Raw genomic sequence first — 22,174 nt, 5'->3', positions numbered from 1 at the left:
GATGGGAGATAAGACTAACATATAATACAAAATCATACTCATATGGCTGCTGTTTATATAGGCAGCTCAAAAACTGTTCATATAGGCTACTTAATTGTGTCACTAGTAGTGATATTTAGGGGGGGAGTTTTATTTGGAAATGAATTGTCCTGATTAGCCAATTCCCCTATGCCATGTGACCTATTTACTGGGTAGTTAGTTGATTCCTCCTCCCTGGAGACTGAGGTGACATCCAGTGGTGGGATTCAGCTGGTTCGCACCACTTCAGCAGAACCAGTAGCTAATTTTTTGTTGCCCAGGCCCAGAATGGACTTCCGGAAGCAGCATCCACACAGAGAACTGGTTGTTCACATATTTGAATCCCACCACTGGTGACATCCTAGAGAGGTCCTGTGCAAGTGAAGTCTTTCTAGAAATCCAGTATCTGCTGAAGATGAATTTATTGACAGTTGGAGGAGATGGCTCAATTGTTTTTGTCACTGAACCCAAAGAATGGCTCAGAGCATGTAAATGTAACATATAAACAATAATAAACCATATAATTTATTTTAATATTTGGTAACCACATTTGATAACTACACCAGAAACCACAAGCAACTATTTTGCAACAGAGCAAAAACAGATGGAAATTTATGCATAATCTGTCCATCGTTTCCAAGATCAGGATATCCAAATAAGTTAAGCATGTTATATTTAGGTTGTATAAATCTTGACGGCCACATGATGGCAGCAAAGATACAGGTAGTCCTCAACTTACAACAGTTTATTTAGTGAACGTTCAAAGTTACAACGGCACTGAAAAATGTGACTTATAACTGTGACTTTCAGTTACAAGCTTTGCAGCATCCCCATGCTCATGTGGTCAAAATTCAGATGCTTGGCAAATGGTTCATATTTATGACCATTGTGGTGTCTCAGGGTCATGTGATAAGCAAAGACAATGGGGAAGCCACATTCCCTTAACAATCATGTTACAGACTTGACAACTGCAGTGAACCACTTAACAATTGTGGCAAGAAAGGTCGTAAAATGGGGCAAAGCTTACTTAAGAAATGTCTCACTTAGCAACAGAAATTTGTGGTGGTAAGTTGAGGACGATCCGTATTCTTGAGAACATGCTGATTTCAGCTAGCGAAATATGATAGATCTGATATCATGACTTTTATTCAGTTTCCTGCCTACTCTTATTGCAGTAACTTCAATCAAAGTGTGACTTACTTCTAACTTATCGCAATGTGAACTTTCATTGCTCTGTGTGCGCGAGCTCTTTCCCTCCAATGAATTACTTCATTGCAGAACTTTATTACATTTGTGGTTGGGACAACCAAGGTATTTTTGCTGTCTCATGTAAAGAGCAAGATGGAAACTGGCCAATTCGAGAAGTGCCGCAGCAGGAACAGGCACATTTTATCTTCCACGCTTCATTGCTCCCCAACATCTGCTGCCTGGAAAAGCTGCTTCCTTTTGCCAAGGAAAAACTGGTGATGGAGGATTTAAGCCTGCCTACGCCATCTCTTGCTTCCATCTACACAAACAAAGGTCTGACGAGCCTTGAAGTTTCAAGTCCCCAGTTACTGGTCTGAAGTACTGTATGTGAAATCAGATAGTTTCAAGTCCCCAGTTACTGGTCTGAAGTACGTGAAATCAGATGTCGGAGGTTCCCAAAATACTTCTGTCCATTTTTTTTTATGAAAAAAAATTCAAATAAACTTGCCTTTTAAAGGCAAATTCGTGCAAAGCAACTGCACCTAAATATATAATGTAAAACTTATTTCCACAAAAACGCACTCAAGCCTTTCAGCCAATTGTTGTGAAAACACCCCAAGTGTACAATTACCATGTTTCAGAGAAAGTAATGTCCCCGCCCTACCACTCGAGGGGGTCTGTTTTTTGTTTGTTTGTTTACATCGGTGTGATTTGGCATTCATTCTTCTTCCGTGTGTGTGTGTGTGTGTGTGTGTGTGTGTGTGTGTGTGTGTGTGAGAGAGAGAGAGAGAGAGAGAGAGTGTGTGTGAGAGAGAGAGAGAGAGAGAGATTGTTCTAAGGCTCGACCTCACACATTCCCAACTTTGGGGCTGTTTGCTACGACCCCTGCCAGCCACCTGGACGAACCGAGCACAACCCCGTGCCTTCTAAAAGGCGCACCGGGCCGAGGCAAAGCGCGCGCGCGAAGGTTGGGGGGGGGGAGGAAGGAGGGGAAAGACGCACGCGCTCTTGTTTTCTCCCGCTGCCTCTCTCTCTCTCTCTCTCCCCGGAGGTGTGTCTGCGCCGGGAGGGAGGGAGGGAAGGTGGGAGGGAGGAAGGGAGGGGCCGGAGGGGAACCGCACGCGCAGCCTCTCGGGCAGCCTTTCAAGCTGCTGCTCTTGGCAGTCTGCGCGAGGGCTGAAAGAGGCGAGTCGCTGCGGCAGGAAGAAAGAAAGGCAGGCAGGCAGGCAGGCAGGACCGACAGGAGAGCGAGCGCAGGAGCCGCAGCCACAACAACGGCAGCGGCTGCTTCGTGAAACCTTTTGCGCTCTTGTGAGAGTTTTCGTGCTCTGGGCGAGCGCCTCGACGGGCGCGCAGGATGGAGCCTTGGAAGCAGTGCGCTCACTGGCTCATCCAGTGCCGGGTGTTGCCGGTCAATCACCGGGTGACTTGGGACACGGCGCAGGTGTTCGACCTGGCCCAGACCCTTCGCGATGGAGTCCTGCTTTGCCAGCTGCTCAACAACTTGCGCCCTCACGCCCTCAATCTCAAGGAGATCAACCTGAGACCTCAGATGTCCCAGGTAAAGTGATGCGAACGCCTCTTTGGCCCGGCTTTGTTCCGGGTCTCCGCCTGCCTTCTTGGTGCCTTGAATCATTTCCCTTGTGCCTTCCCCCCATCCCGTCTGGACTGCTTAATGTCTTTGTTTTCATGCAGGGGAGCCTCCGGGATGTCACTTTGGATTATTGTTGGGCTTTCGCCGCGGTTTTAGCCGGCAGCCTTAGCAAGAGTTGTTCGAATTTGGCAAAGAGTTGCGAGATGGTTTTTGGGAGCGCAGATGGAAAGCTGGTTTGTCAGATGATGTGTGGGACGGGAATAGGGATAGGGATAAAGAAATGAAAGTATAAATCCTTGTTGGGGGGGAGTATGTAGAAGGCTGATAATATATTTAGAAATAAAGTTGTACCATAATTGGGTAAAATTTATCCCACCTACTTGCATGCTTAATATGCAGTTCAGTGTATTTTCCTCTTTGCTGGTGTTACTTTTCATGTGAAGACAGCAGAGGGATGGGGTGATAATACAGGGCACTATTAAAATATGTAGTTGTGCTGTTAAAACTCCTTTCCCCATCTCATTTTGATGAATTCTGCCTGAAATCACTTAGATCAGTAAGTAGAAGAAAATGAAAGAGGAACTATGTCCTGTAAAAAGTGAGCCGTTTAGGAAGCTGACTGTTTTCATTACTGTTAATTTGCAGTTACATTGGATGGTACCATAAACGACTTGTTCCTGCCTTCTCAAAGTTTAAATTGAGATATTAAGCCTTTATTAACTTATCTTCTTGACTGCATATATAGGAAATTGTCTCACTGGAAGCATCTTCAGTCAGGAAAAAAAAAGCGAGAACAGTTGCTATACCTTGGAATAGTGCTTTGGCATCTTTAATGATAAAATTTATTTAGGGTTGCAAATAGAATGATCTGCTATGGTATTTCAGCCGCAGTACTGTCTAAGCCCCACGGATTGCAAAGAGTGTATTAAATGAAAGCTCCGAAGAGTACTTGGCTGTGTGATATTTGAAGAAACTACCTTCAAACTATGGTTGGGTTCCAAGTTCCAATAAGCTTAGCCATAATGGGAAATTGTCAGGATTCATGGGAATTGATCCAGCAGTACCTGGAAGGTCATGTGTTTCCCATCTGCACAAAACATGATGTTTAAGCAAAGCTAGTCCATCTCCCAGCTTGACCAGGCTATGGAAGTGAGTTTTAACATCATTTCAGCTGCATGCAAAAGCAAGAGATCTGTCAAAACTCATTGCCACCCTGCCTGGACCGGTAGTTCTTGACTTACAACCATTCATTTAGTGACCTTTCAAAGTTACAATGGCACTGAAAAAAGCAACTCATGGCTGTTTTTTTACACTTACAACTGTTGCAGCATCCCTATGGTCATGTGATCAAAATTTGGACCCTTGGCAACTAGTTCATATTTATGATGGTTGCAGTGCCCCAGGGTCACGTGATCACCTTTTTCAACATTCTGACAAGCAAAGTCAATGGGGGAAGCCAGATTCACTTAGCAACCGTGTCACTAACTTAACAACTGCGGTGATTCACTTAACTGTGGCAAGAAAGGTCATAAAATGGGGCAAAGCTCAATTAAGTGTCTCACTTAGCAACACAAATTTTGTGCTCAGTTATGGTGGAGGACTACCTGTACTCCAGGTTTGCCTGCATGAGCCTCAGGGCAAATAAAGATAAAGTTGGATTACAGTCAGAACTTACTCCTACTCTGCCCAGATAAACAGTCATGAAAGCTAGATTGCTCTTAGAACTCTCTCCCATTGTGCTACTACTGATAATTGGCTTGTCCAAGTAAAGCAGGGATCCAACTTTGCCTGCACATTCGTGCACCCAAAGCCAAAAAACTGTCAGCAATTGGAACCCTGTCAGAACTGGACGGCCAGCTTATCCAGGCAACCTATGTGTGAATACCAGCAGGATTCAAGCTTCGTGGACACCTGTCAGAATCTGTGCCTTCTATGCCTGAATGAGCTGCAACGTCAGTATACTCCACAGTTGTTTATGTGAAAGAACCATTGAGCCAAAATGAATTTGGAACAAGAAATAATGGTAGTTGTCTCCTTCCCTTCTAAACTTTGCTTAGCAAAATTGTAAAAGTCTACAATTTTAAAAAAATAATTATTTAAAATGATATATTTATTTATTGCCCAAGCTCTAAGCCCACTGAAATCATTAGAGAGCCAGTTTGGTTAGTGCACCAGGCTAGAAAGTGGGAGAGCCATGAGTTCAGCTTCCTCCTTTAGCCATAAAAGCCAGCTGGGTGACTTTGAGTGGGTCACTCCCTTTTAGCCTAACTCACCTCATAGGGAGGTTGGTTGTGGGAAAATAGGAGACCAAGGTGTATTGGATATGTTTGCTGCTTTGAATTATTTGTAAAAATGACAAAGTTGGGATACAAATAAATTAGCGGTATTCATTGTGAAAAGCATGGCATAATGGAAAGAGCCATGAAAACTCATATTTTTATCCAGTCGTACCACTGCAGATTTGAGTATCTTATTTTGTTACTACTAAAATTTATTTCCACTGAAATAGACAAGAAGTTGTCTAATTCCATTTAAACTGATTTGTGGATCAGACTGTTTGACATCACAAAACATATGTCTGCATGTCTCCTGATATTTTTCTACTTTTCAAGATCAGCATTTGGTTTTTAAGTTGCATTTTCAATTCAGTTGAAAATGATTGCATGATGTTGAGTCATATAGGGTTGTTGAGTACTTTATGTTCATAATTTCTGACCACTAAGGTTTGCAGCCATATTTTACAGTAGAATAATATTGACAATGTGAGAAAGAATTAAGGTGTTAGTTTAAAATTTAAAACTTTAAAATTTAGACAACTACCGTAACCTCTTTGACTCTGAAGGCTGGGCAGAGTACTAGTGCATTTATCTATGAGACACTTCACAGGCATCTCAACTTCTTTATGTCTTTAGTTCATTCAAAAGAGGGAAACGGTGAGGCTTCCTTCCAGAGATATCATACATATTGCTAAGGGTTTCTTTTATTAATGCATAAAAAACCACTGAGTTGATTAGAAGATCAGCTGGCTGATAAGGATCTAGTTATCAATATGGAGTATATTTGAATTCTTTTAGAAAACCTGTAGAAATATTTAAATGCTGTTACATGGTGGAAAGGCAACATTTTAAAATATTGGATTGATAAGTAATATTCCATTGGCTGCTAGATGATAATACTATATATCCAGGCTAATACCAATTATCTGAGCCACCCTTGTTAAGAAATTAGGGGTAGTTTAAATATTTTTTTCACCTTCACGATTTTAAACCCTGTAGTGTCCTCTAACATCTGTTTACTTCTGTTTGAAAGATTTTTCGTCAATATATTTGTCTTATCTTCATTTACTTGTAGACTAGCCACGTTTCCAAATTCCTCAATCCTTTTTAGTAATTCCGTGCTGGATTCCAGAGGGTTTTCCAAAACGAAGACCATATCATCTGCAAACGCCTGCAGTTTATAAATTTGGTGTTTTATCTGAAGCCCAGTAATCTCCTCATCTTTCCTTATTATTCTCAGTAGGGGTTCTAAGGTTAGAATAAATAAAAGTGGGGAGAGTGGACAACCCTGCCTAGTGCCCTTACAGATATCAAATTTGTCAGTTAAATTCCCATTTATCAACAATCTCGCTTCCTGCTTAGTATAGATTGCTTTAATCATATTACAGAATTTAGCCCCAAACTCCATATGTTCCAACTGACACATCAGGAAATCCCAATTAACCCTATCAAATGCTTTTGGAGCATCGATAAATATTAAAGCTAATTGTTTATCTGGTCGGCTTTCATAATACTCCAGAACATTTAATATAATTCTGAGATTATCTTTTATTTGTCTAGTGGGAAGGAACCCATTCTGGTCTGTATGTATGAATTGGTTTAAGTAAATTTTTAATCTATCTGCAATTATTGTTGCAAATATTTTATAATCTGAATTAAGAAGGGATATTGGCCTATAATTTTTAATATGCTTCGAAGGGAAGTCATCCTTAGGAATCAAACTAATATTTGCCTCCAACCAAGTTTGCGGGACTATAGCCTCATCCAAAATTTCATTAAATAGATCTTTCATATGTTTTCCCAATGCTTCCACTAATTCCTAATATTTAGGAATCTGGTTGACGGGAAGATGTTCAAGTATTAGGGAGGATAATTATTCTAAATTACTGATACAAACAAAAATGGACCTGGGAAAATGGGGTAGGATAGAGTTGTCATTATTAGGAAGGGTAGCCACGGTGAAATCTTATGTTTTGCCGAAATGGAATTTTCTTTTTCAGACAGCACCAGTTAAACTTTCGCTGAAATTTTAAAAAGAGTTAGAGGGGGTAGTTTCTAGATTCATATGGCAGGGGAAACGGCCCAGGATTGGGAAAAAAATGATGCAAGAAATTAAGGAAAGAGGGGGCTTTGGCCTACCGAACTGGGAACTTTACTATCAGGCTGCCCTCTTAGTTTGGGGCAAGGAATGGATAAGTTTAAGGAATAATCGATTGTTGAGTTTGGAAGGATTTGATTTGCTGCAGGGATGGCAGGCAGCTCTTTGGTGGGAAGGTACTCCTCCAAGCAAACAGTTTACTCGCCACTACATAAGGGATATACTGATTCGGAATTGGGATAAGATAAGGGCTAAGTGCTATGTGCAAATTCCGTGTTGGTTATCAACTTTGGAAGCCTTGACCCATCCGACCCTACTCAAGAAGGGAAGAAGACCAACTTACAAAAGAACTTTTAGATAGCAGGGGAGAACTCAAAACACGACAAGATCTAGCTCAGCAAGGGTTTCAATTGGAGTGGTGGGCCTACCTGCAGATCCAGTCAAGGTATAAGAAGGATAAGGAAGGAAGGGGTATTTATCTGAATCTGCAGGAATTAGATAAGATTCTGCTGGGTCCGGAGAAAGGGATGATATCTAAGTGCTATAAATTGCTGCTAACTAAGGTAGTAGGGGAGGAGGTGGTAAAAGATGCGATGATTGCCTGGGGGAAGAATTTTGGTTATGTACTTCCACTTGAGAAATGGGAAGAGATTTGGTGGACTAATATGAGGCTGGTGGTTTCCACGTCATATAAGGAGAACATATACAAAATGCTTTATAGATGGCATCTCCCTCCGGCTAGACTTTCCAAAATGTTCCCCGGATTGTCGGCCGATTGTTGGAAGTGTGATAAAAGGATTGGCACATACTATCACTTATGGTGGACATGTCTGGAAGTGGTTAGATATTGGATGAGGATCCAAAAATGGATAGAGGAAATCACAGGGTGTTTAGTTGATCTGAAACCAGAGACGTATCTGCTTGGCTCCAGGCCTGGAAATATTAAGAAGGAAATATGGTATTTGGTTTTACATATCTTAACGGCGGCAAGGATGGGGTATGCTCAATTTTGGAAGGCAAATCATACCCCGCCGGATGAAGTTATAATTAGGAGAATACTTGATTGTGCAGAAGCAGACACATTGACCAAGAAGTTGAAGGGTAAAGAAGAAACACCAGCATTTCTATCATGGAATAAATGGTATATTTGGATGGATAAAAGATTAAAGAAATGAGGGTGGCTTGGAGGTTGGTCAAAAATGAAGTGATATAGTCTTCGTTAATGAATAAGCTTTGGAGTTGGATGGTTATAAGAGACTTAATGAGTGGAATATAATTGTTAGTTTAGAAGTAGATATAATGTGAAATTTTTGAAATGGTTTTCAATTTTTTGATTTCTTCGTTTTTTGTATATTGTAAATGTTTTTTTTGTCTTTGTTGGTGTATGGTGTGTTTTTAACACGAAATGTAAATAAAGATATATTTAAAAAAAATTAGGGGTAGTTTGATGCCTATTTTTAAGTGACAGACACACTGGCATAGTTTTTGCTCAAAGGTAGTTTGTTCAGATAGTTGCAGTTGTTTTGACTTTCACAGCGTGTTTTGCTTTATTTGTAATTTTAGTGAAGATATTCTGTATTTTTACAGGCCACGATCGCAAGAAAATTAGCATGTATTTTTTTTTGAGTATTGGTTCATATACTGTAATTGTTTAATACTAGTCAGGTGTAAAGTCGTAGTTTAATCCTGGTTTTATAAGATAATCTCAAATTGGGTTTGTGAAATATGTTGAACTAAAATGAAACAATCTCATTATGACTTATTTTAACATGTTTTTAAGATTTTATTGTCTGAAGATGCAAGCTAGGAATAAATGACAATAGCAACAGTGGATGTGTACTAGGATTGGCTTAGTTTAGTATGTTATAACCAAACTTGTGTGGTTAATTTACAGTTTAATGTTTTATATCAAGGGTGTCAAACTCAATTTCATTGAGGGCCGCATCAGCATTGCGGTTGCCCTCAAGGGGCCGGGTGGGTATGGCCAGGGTGGGTGTGGCCTACTGGGTGGGCATGGCTAGAGTGCATATGGCCTACTGGGTGGGCGTGGCCAGCTCTACATCGTTCGCATCAAGGGTGCCTATGGGGGCCTGGGCAGGAGTGGGACAGATCTGAGGGTCTCTGGCAGAAGGAGGGTCTCTGGGCCAGGGCCAAGGGAGTGGGGGCTGTTCCCTCACTGTTTCCAGGATGGCTTCGCGGGCCACATGAAACACCGGGCCTTGTGTTTGACATGTCTGTTTTATATGAATAAGAGTTTATTTTGAAGGTTATAAAAAAATCTCATCCAGTGTAAAGGAGAATGAATAATTTTTGTAAAGAAGGCAATCTTCTACTGAACTTAAATGATAAAGAGAGAGATTACTTATCAGCCCTGATCACCTGATGACATTTTATATTTTTCCCCAGACAAGACTACCTATAGCTAGTCTGGTTTTTTAGAACAATCTAGAAGTGCTGGGCTACACCTTGCATTATCTGGCTTTTGAAGATAGCAGAAGGCTTCTTTAGAATATGAATTAAAGCCATTTCACTTTTTTCAAAGTTCTGGAGTAGCTTTTTGAAAAATAATTTTGAACTTTCTTTAGAGAACATCTTTATATTATTGTGTTTCTTAATAGAGGGCTATTACATCTACTCTAAAAATATAGATGTGTTAGATGGCAGGAAAAATACACATACAGCCCCAGGTTTTCGCTGCATCTAATGATTGTCCAGAGTTTTGCTGTACAAATCTGATCTGCTTAGCAGGAGTCTTCAGGTTTCTTAAGACTGTGCAGCCAGTATTGTAATTTATTTTCATTTCATATAATAAAAGCAAACTTTGAATTCACTGGACATACTTTATCATTAATTCTGAGGAGTGAGGGAAAACACCTGCCATGTGTTTATCTTGTGGATTTAAACATAAGAAATTAGAGGAAAAAAGTCTTCCTGAGGGGAAAAATTGCCTGCATATGAATTATGCTATGGGTGTCTTTGGAATGAAGGAATATTAAAATTGATTTTAAACTAAATATGGATCAGAAGTGTGATATGGTTTCAGAAAAGCAAATTCAGTTGTAGGCATTTTGGCTCCCCTTTATTTGGTGTTTATTAGACACTATCTTCAATTCAGTTTTGGGTATCATAATTTAAGGATTCAGACAAATTACAGGAAGACAGAAAGAAGACTGGGGAGAGGTAGTGAAAGAGCTGGGTAGGTTAAGGTTTGAGAAGATTGGAGGGATATAATATCACTCTTCAAATACTTGAAATGACAGTTGAATAAGGCCCAAGATCTGTTTTCTATTGTCACAGAACATGGAGCATGAAATAAAAGATTTTAAACTACAGGAAGGCAATTTGTAATTGAACGTTAGAAAAACATTTTTTTGAATGTTCAGAGCAGCATAACTGGGTTATTTGGAGAAGTGGTAACTGGGTTTGTTTAAGCAGAAGCTGGACAGCTATGTGTTCAGTATGTTTTAGGAACAGGACATACATATGTTGTCCTATTCCTGCATATAAATGTAGGAATCAAATGTTTCCTAGGATATTGTCTACCAGTAGGAAAAAAGTGATAAAGTGTACTAAGCCATCCTTATTTGGTTTCTGCTTAGTATTCTGTTAGGGGTTCCCAGCACTGAAATGTCCCTTATTCAATGTATTCAATGTCTTGAAATCCAAAGAGTTGATTCAAGCTCAGGCAGATTGTTTTGACCATTTCAGAAGTGTATTGAGCTAGAAAAAAACCTTGTTGTCTTGTATGAATCCAGCAATTGTTGAACATACCATGGCTTACCACAAGAAAGTGAATCTAGCCATGAGGTTCAATTTGTGGTTACAAAACAAGCAATATACCCACTCTCCTCCCCAACATATATCATGTATAGTAGGGCACTTTGGCTTCAGAGGCAAAATATGTTCTGAATGTACACACAGCCCTTGATGGCAGTTCCTTAAATCGGACAGGGACTCGGAATTGCCAACAGGGACTCCCTGTCTCCCTCTGTAGTAGATTTTGAACAGCCTTAGTCTAGATTCAGCCCCTGAATGAATGGAGTTTGAAAAGGTCTCAGGAGCAAAGCTGGGAGAGGACGTTCTGGACCCCAGAAATTGGAACCTACTGTAGTTAGGATTAGTCAGGAATTTTCTGAAGAGATCCACAATCTAACCTGTATTAAAGTACTTTCATATGATCAGAAAGAGTATTTTCAGCAAACAATTGAGATCAGTTTTCCCCCCAAACTTCTCAGCTTTCAAATACGTGGATTCAACTCCCAGAATTAGGTGAATCACAGATGGTCATTAAGTGACACATCAAGTGATTTTACTGCCAGCTTCTCCATTGAATCTGCTTGTTGGAAGTTGGCTGTGAAGTGTGTGAATAGCAATGACATGATTGTGGGATGCTGCAACTGTTGTAATTACCTGCTAGTTGTGAAACCCCTGAATCATGTGAAAGTGGGAGATGCTGCAACGATCAGTGCACTGATGATGTAACCTAGTTTGGCTAATGAAACATCTGCAAGAAAGCAACCAAACTTGGAGAGCACCAAGGACCTCTCATTTCATCCCTGAGCTACATATATTCTTCTTTATTGGTACAATTGTAAATGCAAAGACTGATCATAAGGTTGCTTTTTCAGCACCATCGTAACTTTCAGCAGTTGCTAAACGGTGTAGTCATTAAGCAAGGTCTACCTGCATATAAAAATGGCAGTTCGCAATGAGCCTTTTTATGATCCCCTTTCCCTAAGTCAAATGCAGGCCAGTTTTACTGCTACATCTTCTGTTTTGAAGAAATAGATTCTGGAACCAAAGAATAATCTGTAAGCCATCCAGAATCATTTTGTAAGGGAGATGTGCAGTGTAAAAATTTAATAAATAATAAACATCATACATGAAGCGATGGCAGCGTATGCTTGCAGTAAGTAGGAGTTTAGGGACAAAGTGAGTAGTTTTATATAACTAATGTATATACATCTTATAACCATCATTGAGAGCCAGTTTGGTATAAGGGTTAAATGACCAGTCCAGAAACTAAGAACCTCTGAGTGCTACTTAAGCTTCAGGCACAAAGCCAGCTGGATGACCTTGGGCCAATCACACCTTCTCAGCTCTAGGAAGGAGGCAATAGCAAACTGTTCCAAAAATCTTGCCAAGAAAAGTGCAGGGGTTAGTCCAGGGAGATGCCAGGAGTCAACAGTGACTTGAAGGCACAAAAAAACCCCTATACAACACTAACAATGGCTATTCCTGTTCTCCAGAATTTGTGGGTGTATACATACTTAGTCCCAAAGTGTATAAAAAAGTAAAGGTGAACTCATCTAGTTGTGGACAACTCTAGGGGGTGGTGCTCATCTCCATTTCTTAACCAAGGGAGCCAGCATTATCTGGAGCCATTTCCGTGGTCATGTGGCCAGCATGACTATATGCTGAGACACATGGAACACTTCCTTATCTTCCTGCCAATGTTGTACCTATTTATCTACTTGCATTTGCATGCTTTAGAACTGCTAGGTTGGCAGTAGCTGGGACAAGTAATAGGAGCTCACCCCATCACACAGCGCTTGGGTCTTGAATCCAGGCTGTCAGCTTTCTAGCTGACAAGCTCAGTATCTTTAAATATATCCCAAAGTGTATAAAATGTGCGTGCAATGTAAGCATATGTATGTGTGAGAGACAAAAAAATAATAATCACTTGTTTACTTAAAAGTAGGCCATAGCACTTGGTGTCTCTGTATAGTGTAAGTTAAACATTACATTATTTTAAGCTTGGGGAGCAACAGGCAATATGGCAGTACAATAATAAGGAAGTGTTATGATGAATGATAATAATAATAATGAAGAAATGGAATGGGAGAAATATTTGAAAGAAAAAACGTTCAGAACAGAACGAGGATTCAGAAATTAAAGGAAAAGATACAATAGGGCTGTGGTTCTCAACCTTTTCTTTACCTTGGACCCCTTTTAAGTATCTTTTGTAGCCATGGACCATGTCTACGGACCCCGAAGACTTAGCTCAAGATTTAAAAACCATAACATTTCTTCAAGCCTTCGCAGGTCTCCTGCAATGATATATTGCAGCCTCCTGGGGGGTTCCAAGACCACAGTTTGAGATCCACTGCATTAGAGAATTAAATGTACCTAAAATAGTTAAATATATGATGTGTATGAATAAAAAATAAAATGATGTATTAAGGAAGAAAAATAGCAATTTTGAAATGTCTAGAACTGAAAGCAAGGCTCAGTTGACATTTGGGGCATTATATGGCCTTTTGTCATGAGGCCAAGAACATTCATTATTGCTGCTTGCCTAGCTGAGCATGCTAATGGAGGTTTATTGTTGAGGAAATAGCATCAGATGTGCAGAGTCTCCTAAAACCATAGTTTTTCTAGCAGAAAGTCTGTGTGTATAAGGAAGGTAAGAAATCTTTGATTTCATTCCAAATCTCTTCATTTTCGGAGGGAGAAATGGGGTTCATGTGAATGAATTTTATTGCAGATGGGAAAACAAACAGTTGTTTTATTTTACAGTGCCAAATCCTGTTTTCAGTCTCTATGTGTTACATAGTAAATGTATTTAAACCACCTTTCTCTGACATTACCCTTCCAGAACTGCGAATGAGCATAGCTCAAGTATCTGGAGGAGACCAGATGAAGAAATGTTGATTTATATTTATGTACTATTGTAGCTAATGGAAGTTGACATCAAAAGAGTGAGGGAAACCATACAAAGGGATGACCATCAGATTGACTTCTCAGTTATTCACTCATTCCTTGATAAAGGAATATTTGTTAGGTATATGTAGGGGTGTGGGTCTATACATATGTTGTATATAGTATGTTTAGGTGTGTGTCATGTATGTGTTTCACTTTGAGAGCGGGTAACTAAACCTCATTTTTGATGTGTGCTGTTGTGCCCATAGTAAAAAAAAATGATAATAAAGGTTATCTTATCTTAAAGTATCTAGGTCTTGTTATTTTAGTCCATCTTAATTGGAAAAGATAAAGATCAGTATCTGTTCCAGTAAATAATACAGCTAGTCCTTGACTTATAATTGTAATTGAGCCCAGAATTATAGCCGTAAGTTGTGATGATCATGAAGTGGGTCATCATGTGACTGTGCCTGATTTTATGACCTTTTTTGGATCAATCATTAAACAAACTTCAGGCTCACTAAACAAATGCCATGGTCATTAAATGAATCCATTATACCTAAAGGTTTTTTTTGTTGGAAACCAAAAGTAATCACTGAATATCGGCAGAAAATATCAAAAATCATGATTGCATCACTGTTGGATGCTAGAGATGGCTGTAAGACCAAGTCAATTGTCAAGAGCCCATACAGATAGTCCTTGACTTACACAATTCATCTAGTGACCGTTCAAAGTTTCAACGGCATTGAAAAATGTGACTTATGATTGTTTTTCACACTTATGACCATTGTAGTGTCCCTGAGGTCATTTCAAGGGTAAAAGTTGGACCCTTGGCAACTGGTTCATATTTGTGACGGTTACAGTGCCCTAGACTCACGTGATCACCTTTTGCAACCTTCTGACAAGAAAAGTCAACAGGGAAGCCAGATTCACTTAACAACCATGTTACTAAATAACTGCAGTGATTCACTTAACAATGCGGGCAAGACAGGTCATAAAAAGGGGCTACATTCACTTAACAAATTCTCACTTAATAACAGAAATTTAGGGCTTAGTTGTGGTCCTAAGTTGAGGACTACCAGTACTATGATCATGTGACCATGGGACTGTGTGGCTGTCGTAACTTTGAATGGTCTCTAAGAAATCATTAAGTGAGGACTATCTGTAAAGGATTCTCACAGAATTGTATAAAACTGTTACCCTAGGTATAATCTATTCTTGTGGAAAGATTGAAAACTGGGAAAATGATTTGGAATTAGATTTGGCAGAATCCCACCAGTACATTTTGTAGCACAGAATTCCTTTTAGATCTATTTTGGCAAATTGTCAAGAACTGAACATGATTCATAGAGCTATATTCTACCGTAATTGTATCTAGTAACATTTTTTCCTGATTGTGCTGGCAGTTGTAAATAAACTGACACGTATTATCATCTCTGATGGCAATGCCCAGTTAGGCTGTCAACAGTCCTTTATAATGCATCCTGCTGTTGGGTTTATTGCCTGTATTTCTTAAAGCATTAAATCAATGCAAATAAGAAAAGGAGTCAATTTCTATTGTTCAGTTCAGGATGGTTTCACAAACACACTGGAAAACAAAAGTTCATATTTCATTGGATCAGTGTTATTTAAGTGTGGGAAATTACACTCCACAACAACAAAGATTTTTTGAGGAAAGAAGCAGCAACAAATTTTGCCCATCATTGAACTTGTCTTTTTTACAAGGGTGACATTTTGCACAAATTGTTTAACACAGGTCTTTAAGATCTTTGTATTTTTTTCATAATATCACATCTGTTTGTATATGTGTGCCCTACACCAAGCTTTCATGCAGTCAGTTTTTCTTCTTTTCTTCTTTTTTGTTACTTTTCTTATACATATTATATATTTTTTTTAAAAAAATAAAAAATATGCAACAAGTGTCTGTAGAGAGGACCTTTATTTCATTGAGTTCCATAAAGCGATTATTTATTTATTCCCTGCCTTTATTATTTATATTTTACTCCTTATCCTTAAAACGCTTTCACTAAATATGAGGTTACAAAATAAACTTAATTCTTTTACTGTCTTTGCAGTATTAGGAAAAATATCACTATGCATCTTGTTTGCTTCCACTTTTAGCTAAGAGCAATTTGAGAAAATAATGATATTGAAATTCTATTTGCTTTCATTTATACCCCATCGTTAATTCTTTTTTTTTTTAACCAGGAGCAAGGTAACACTTCCTTAGACTTATAGTAGTTTATAAACTTTTACAATGGTTTCAAGTTACTGATAGAAAAATATAGTCCCAAGCACGCATGTGTTGAGGTTGTGGTTAGTCACAGTTCCAGTGTTTGTGCTCTTAGCTGATAGAAAATGTGTCATTGTGGTTTTTACAAGTTAGCTGCTGTTGGTCAGTAGGAAACTAAGCTTATTCTGGTTGGGCTGGCCCTCTTCCTGAAAGTTCAGATCAGCAGTGTTACACTGCTCTTTGCCATCTTTGTGTCTATATTCTCTGCTAGTAGTTGTGATGAGTGTGTATGCACACTTCAATTATGCCAGGTAGAACTTTTCATGAGTTGGTTAGAACTGGCAATAGTTAACCCATAGCTTGGTTGCATGCTAGCTTGGCTACCGCGGTATGCTTACATGAGACTGCCCTTGAGCACTATACAGTAACTCAACTGGTACAATATGTGCCATCAGGCTACTAACTGAAACATGATACTAGACGCTCACATGGAAAGGATTACAGAAATAGCACTTAGTGTTATATACCACCCCATAGTGCTTTACAGCTCTCTCTAAGCCAGACATGTCAAACACAAGGCCTGGGGGCCGGATCCGGCCCGCGAAGTGGTTTCATGTGGCCTGCGAAGCCATCCTGGAAACAGTGAGGGAACGGCCCCCACTGCCTTGGCCCTGGCCCAGAGACCCTCCTTCTGCCAGAGACCCTCAGATCTGTCCCACTCCTGCCCAGGTCCCCATAGGCACCCTTGATGCCAACGATGTAGAGCTGGCCACGCCCACCCAGTAGGCCATACACACTCTAGCCATGCCCACCCAGTAGGCCACGCCCACCCAGGCCACACCCACCCAGCCCCTTGAGGGCAACCGCAATGCTGATGTGGCCCTCAATGAAATTGAGTTTGACACCCCTGCTCTAAGCGGTTTATAGAGCCAGCATAGTGCCCCCAGCAATCTGTATCCTCATTTTACCAATCTCAGAAGGATGGAAGTCTGGCTCAACCTTAACATGGTCAGAATTGAATTCCAGACTGTTGGCAGAGTTGACTAGGAGTACTGAATTCTAACCACTGTGCTACCCGCGCTCCTATTGGTGATAGTTGTAGTTCCAAGCATAATTTTAAGATTTGGTTTCCTGCCCCATCTTTAAAGGTTTAGGGATTTATCTCAATATGAACCTGATGAGATATTAGATAGTAAGAGGGGCTTTCTTAAAGAAACCTTTACTTTCTGGGATCCATTTGTTGATCAGATAGGAAAGAACTTTCTCCTAGTTAGGAAGTGCACTTCCTTAGGGGAGGGGAGGGAGTGCTCAGGTCCCATTCTTTCAGCTTCTAAGAAAGGAATTAAAACTTTCCTTTCCAGTCAGGCCTTTTCTGACTGAATCAATCAGTCATTGAACTGTTTTTATTAGCTGAAGCTCTCTCTCTCTCTCTCTCTCTCTCTCTCTCTCTCTCTCTCTCTCTATATATATATATATATATATATATATATATATATATATATATATATTATATATATACTGTTAGCTGCACTAAGTACCTCTGGGTTGAAAGATGAATACAAATCAAATCCCATCTAATAAAATTAAGTACATTTGCATTGGTAAAAGCCTTTTTATGTATATGTTAAAAATATAACAATTCAGTGTCCTTTGTGGACAAAAAAAATAACTAATTAAATACTGTACCATGTTTCATGGGAGTATTGCAGGGGTATTAGAAAAGTACAAATGAAAGAATTTTAAAAATTATATACATGCTTTATATTGCCCTTCTGATCTATGATTTTTTTGCACATTTAAAATAAGAAATTAGCATTGTTTTCTAAATTATATGTTTTTCTTTTCACTTAATACATTCTTTAGATGCTTTTTATTTAAAAAGTTTTACAATACATTTTAACTTTAATCCCCCCCTCCCCCACCCCCATCTAACCCTCCCTATCCCTCTCCCCCATTCCCACCTCCCCCCCCCCCCCGACTTCCCAGAGCTAAATACAGGGTATAAAAACAGAAAACAAACATAAGCATCCATATGCTATCAACAATAAACTATTAATTCTATCACCCTCTGGCTCATGTAAAATGATTACAAACAGTAATAATATTACAGATAAGAAAAAAAAGGAAGAAAACAGAAAAGGAATTTTACTCAAATGCTAAATAAAATTTCTTAATCCCAATCCTTATTCATATTAATTTCAAAGAAAAAACTTTCATCTACTATTTACATTCTCCCACATTTCTCTAACCTCTAGACAAATTCTCAATTACGCGCCAAAAGCGCCTATCTCTATTAACCTTATTAATCTCCAACCAAACTGAACTATAATCAAAAATAGTTCTTGCATATATCACACCAAATGTCTCGCAGTTCCAGATCATCCATCTATACGTCTAAGACACCATTCCAATCTCCAATAAGAATAAGATAAAAAATTTAAAAAAATTATAATCCAATTAGGTAACCTTTGTTTATAGTAAGTTAAGAAAAATCGACTTGTTGTTGATTAGAAGCTTGCGTACAAATACTTTTAGTCCACAACCCTAATATACGTTTCTTGCAAACAGATAACATCAGTCTTAAATTGTTTTAAATATTAAAAAGCTTTCTTTCTCCTCTATGATGAATTCAATCCATTGACATTCTAATTAGAAATTTAGTCACCAATCTTGACACTCCAAAGCTTTTGGAGCATATCTGAAATGACCCCTTCAACTTCTTTAGACCGTGCCCCTCCCACAGCTTCACTGTAAGTACGCTTTGGAGGTTCCATAACTTTCTGCTGGTCTTGCTCTTGCTCTCGTCTCGCTTGTCTTAGGGCGGCACGCGTCATCCTCTGCTCTCCTGCAGCAACCGATGAGACTGTAACTTGATCCCCTCCAGCACCATTCTCCTCTGTCTGTCTATCTGCAACTTCTTGAAGCTTTCCCTCACCATATCCCTTTGCAGCTTCCAGAAGTGGTAAGGGGATTGCTTTTAACACATTGCTATAAAAATCACGTGCCTGGGCTACAGTAACCAAACGATGTCTTTTACCTTCATGCATCACCACCAGTCCAACTGGAATCTCCCATCTGAACTTAATATCACATTTCTTAAGTTCCTGTACAAGAAATGCAAAATCTTTCCTTCTCTTTAAAATCTTTGGAGGAATCTCTTTTAAAACCAAAACTTCTTGCTCAGCAACTACCAATTTAGTATCATAAGCAGCTTGAATGACTTCATCTCTAATTACTCTCTTTGTAAAATAGACCACCACATCTCTGGGTAACTTCCTCTGTCTTGCAATCCATGAATTTACACGAAAAATTTTATCCATACTTCCCTCAATTTCAGATGCTGGCTGGCCCAATACCGCTTCCAAAGCTTCAGAGATCAGCTGCTTTAAATCTTCTTTAGAATTCTCCTTTAAGCCCCTAATTCTAATAGCATACTGCATCTGATGATACTGAGCGAGGCTCAATTCTCCGTCCACTTTATCCCTTATATTTTCATTCTCTAATACCTTTGCTTCTAATATAGAGTTCTTTTGACTGAGATCCTCCACTTTTGCATCCAGCTGTTGCACACATTCAGCTACACTTTCAATCATAGACAACATGTCTACGCTCATTGCTCTAAACTTCTCTTCCATCTTCTTCTCCAACTTCTCCTCCAGCTTTTTCAACTTTTCATCCATCATATCAGATATTAATTGTGAATGCTTTTCAAGGGCATCTTGTAAATCCTTAAGCGTCAACGCCGGAGGAGGTACAGGAGGAAGCAAAGCTTGCAACGAGGTCTATTGCACCGGGGAAAACCCCGCATTCCGAAGAGCTTTAGAAGTTTTGGCCGCCATCTTTCATCACTTTCACTTATTGCGCACTTTCACTTTAAAGCTATAAAATCCGTTGAGCTAGAGAGTAAAAATAAAAGTCCACATCACCTTGACCTCCTGTACCGCTCTGCCTGCATCTTTATACTCAAAAGTATTCCTTGTGGCAGGGGTGGTTGCTAATGCCTGGCTCTGCTCCAAAAATCACGGAGCAGAGACACTGCGCAGCTCGGAGCAACCCAGGCTTCGGGGGGGGCTCAATCCTTCAGCCGCCCAAACTCTCAGTTCAGGCGGCCCCGGAGAGCTCAACCCCTACCTGGGGCCTCACCCCCTCCTCTTCTCCCGAGGAGGGGGCTTCAAATCCATCTAAACAGCTGATCGGCGCTGTTTACGATGGAAAAACACAGCTGCGGAGCGGACAGCCCGGAGGCGGCTGTCTTCGGCGCCGCGTCGCCACCGGAAGTCCATTCTTTAGATGCTTTTTGACACCATTTGAATCCAGCTGGCGTGCAGATATTTGAAAAGGTTTACATTATTGAAATCTGATTCACAGAATCTTTATGGTAAAACAGACATTGCCCAGTGTTACTTTGTTTTCATACTCACTTCTCCTGTGTGGTAATGTTGATGAGGTAAATTGGTGAAAGCCCGCATTATTGACATTTGTGGGCCCAGGATTTTGGGAAGTAGACACAAGTTTGCCAGGCCTCCTGCAGAAATCTAGATGAAACATTGCTTTGTGATATGATAGGAGCATTATAACTGTCACCTTTGTGTAGCTGGATTCCATCTTGCTGTAATGTAAGGCCTGCTGGGCAGGATGTATAAAAAACACAGTACTCTCTTATACCTGCTGTGCTTTTTCTGAGGAACCATAATACTTGTGTAATTGATTCTCTGTCCAATGCACAATATTGCTACAGTAGTAATTACATTATTCCAAGAATATGTGAGTAGAGTCTGCAGATGTCCAAGGATCTCCATTAAAATGAAGTACTCATTTGTACTGTATGGGGATGAGGGGAATGGTCGTCTGGATATTGCTTGCTTTGTAGTATGATCCCATAGCTTTTTCCTGTGATTAAGAGGGAAGAAAGTTATAGCTGACTGGTATATGATTGGAAGAAGTCCCAGGTGATGAGAAAAATCAGAATCTGCTAACAGATGTTATTCAAAGGCATAAGCTTTCCTCATTTATACATAGAGTGGCTACCTGCCGTTCATGAAGGACGATGTGTTTGAATAACATTTTTAGTCAGAAAAAGTGCTGCCAGACTCCTGACCTCTTGCCATCAATAGACTAATATGTCTCTCCTTCTTCAGCGCTTACAAGGTGATGAGAGATTATCATGTGTGCCCCCGGGTGTGTTTGTGTTAAAACAGATAGTTTGCATAGGGCAGTAGATATGAAAATTCTTAAGCAGCAGTGGAAATGTGCTGATTCACTAGAGTTGTTGGCAGCTCGGACTCTTGATTTTGTTATGTTAGTAAATATATGTGATATCTATTAGGGCTGTTCAAACTGTTCAAAAGAGGAGCTTCTCAGTGTGTTATTATAAGCTCAGGTCCATTTTTCAAGCGTGTCAAAAAGGATGCCTTGTCTTTTGGAAGGCTTGTACAGCTGCCCATATGTGTGCATGCTCAGTGGCTTTGCTGGCACTCTCCTAGTCAGGCTTAGCAGACATGTTAATGTAAAAATTAAACCCCCAAACTTTTTAAAAAATTCTTAAAATGCCCCCCCAATCTATTCTCCACCCTGTGACAAGTTTGGCTTTGGACAATAGAGGTAGTGGCGAAGAATGATATTCTTGGTTGGAAGGGAAATGAGATTATATGACTTGTAAAGTACAGAGATTATAGATTGTAAGGAACTTCAAGAATTATGCACTCATTAAGCAAATCTGGCTTCCCCGTTGACTTTGCTAGTGGGTATTTCAGCTGGGAAGATTAGAAATGGTGATCACATGACCCTGGGGCAGTGCATCTATCATAAATACATGCCATGTGCCATGTGCATGAATTTTTATCATGTGACCATGGGGATGCTGCAATGGTAAGTATGAAAACCGGTCTAAGTCACTTTTTTCACTACTGTTTAGTTGAACTGTCACTAAACAAATGGTTGTAAGTCAAGGACAGCCTGTATAAGGTTCTAAATCAGAATCAGAATGTGTACAATACAAAAATATACAAATTTGATAAACATCTCAATGGCAGAGAAAATAAGACAAGTAGAATATTCATACATTCTCTCTCTCTTCATATGTTAATTCAACTCAAAACCAGATAAAAAAGTCTGCACTGAAATAT

At 39.7% G+C, this 22,174-nt stretch overlaps 1 protein-coding gene across 1 annotated transcript in view; it reads left to right on the top strand.

Moving 5' to 3' along the window:
• Window positions 1-2,419: 2,419 nt before the first annotated feature.
• VAV3 (vav guanine nucleotide exchange factor 3) overlaps window positions 2,420-22,174 on the top strand; it is a 219,929-nt gene continuing 200,174 nt past the window's right edge. Inside the window, exon 1 of the mRNA XM_081322928.1 lies at window positions 2,420-2,767. Within this exon, the coding sequence (XP_081179054.1) occupies window positions 2,564-2,767 (204 nt within the window). The 5' untranslated portion in view covers window positions 2,420-2,563. The remainder of the gene's footprint in view (window positions 2,768-22,174) is intronic.

Source organism: Vipera berus (genome assembly GCF_964194415.1).
Source record: "Vipera berus genome assembly, chromosome: 3".
In the NCBI taxonomy this organism is placed as follows: domain Eukaryota; kingdom Metazoa; phylum Chordata; class Lepidosauria; order Squamata; family Viperidae; genus Vipera; species Vipera berus.
The sequence above is the reverse complement of the archived record's forward strand: the minus strand, read 5'-3'. Positions and strand labels throughout refer to the sequence as shown.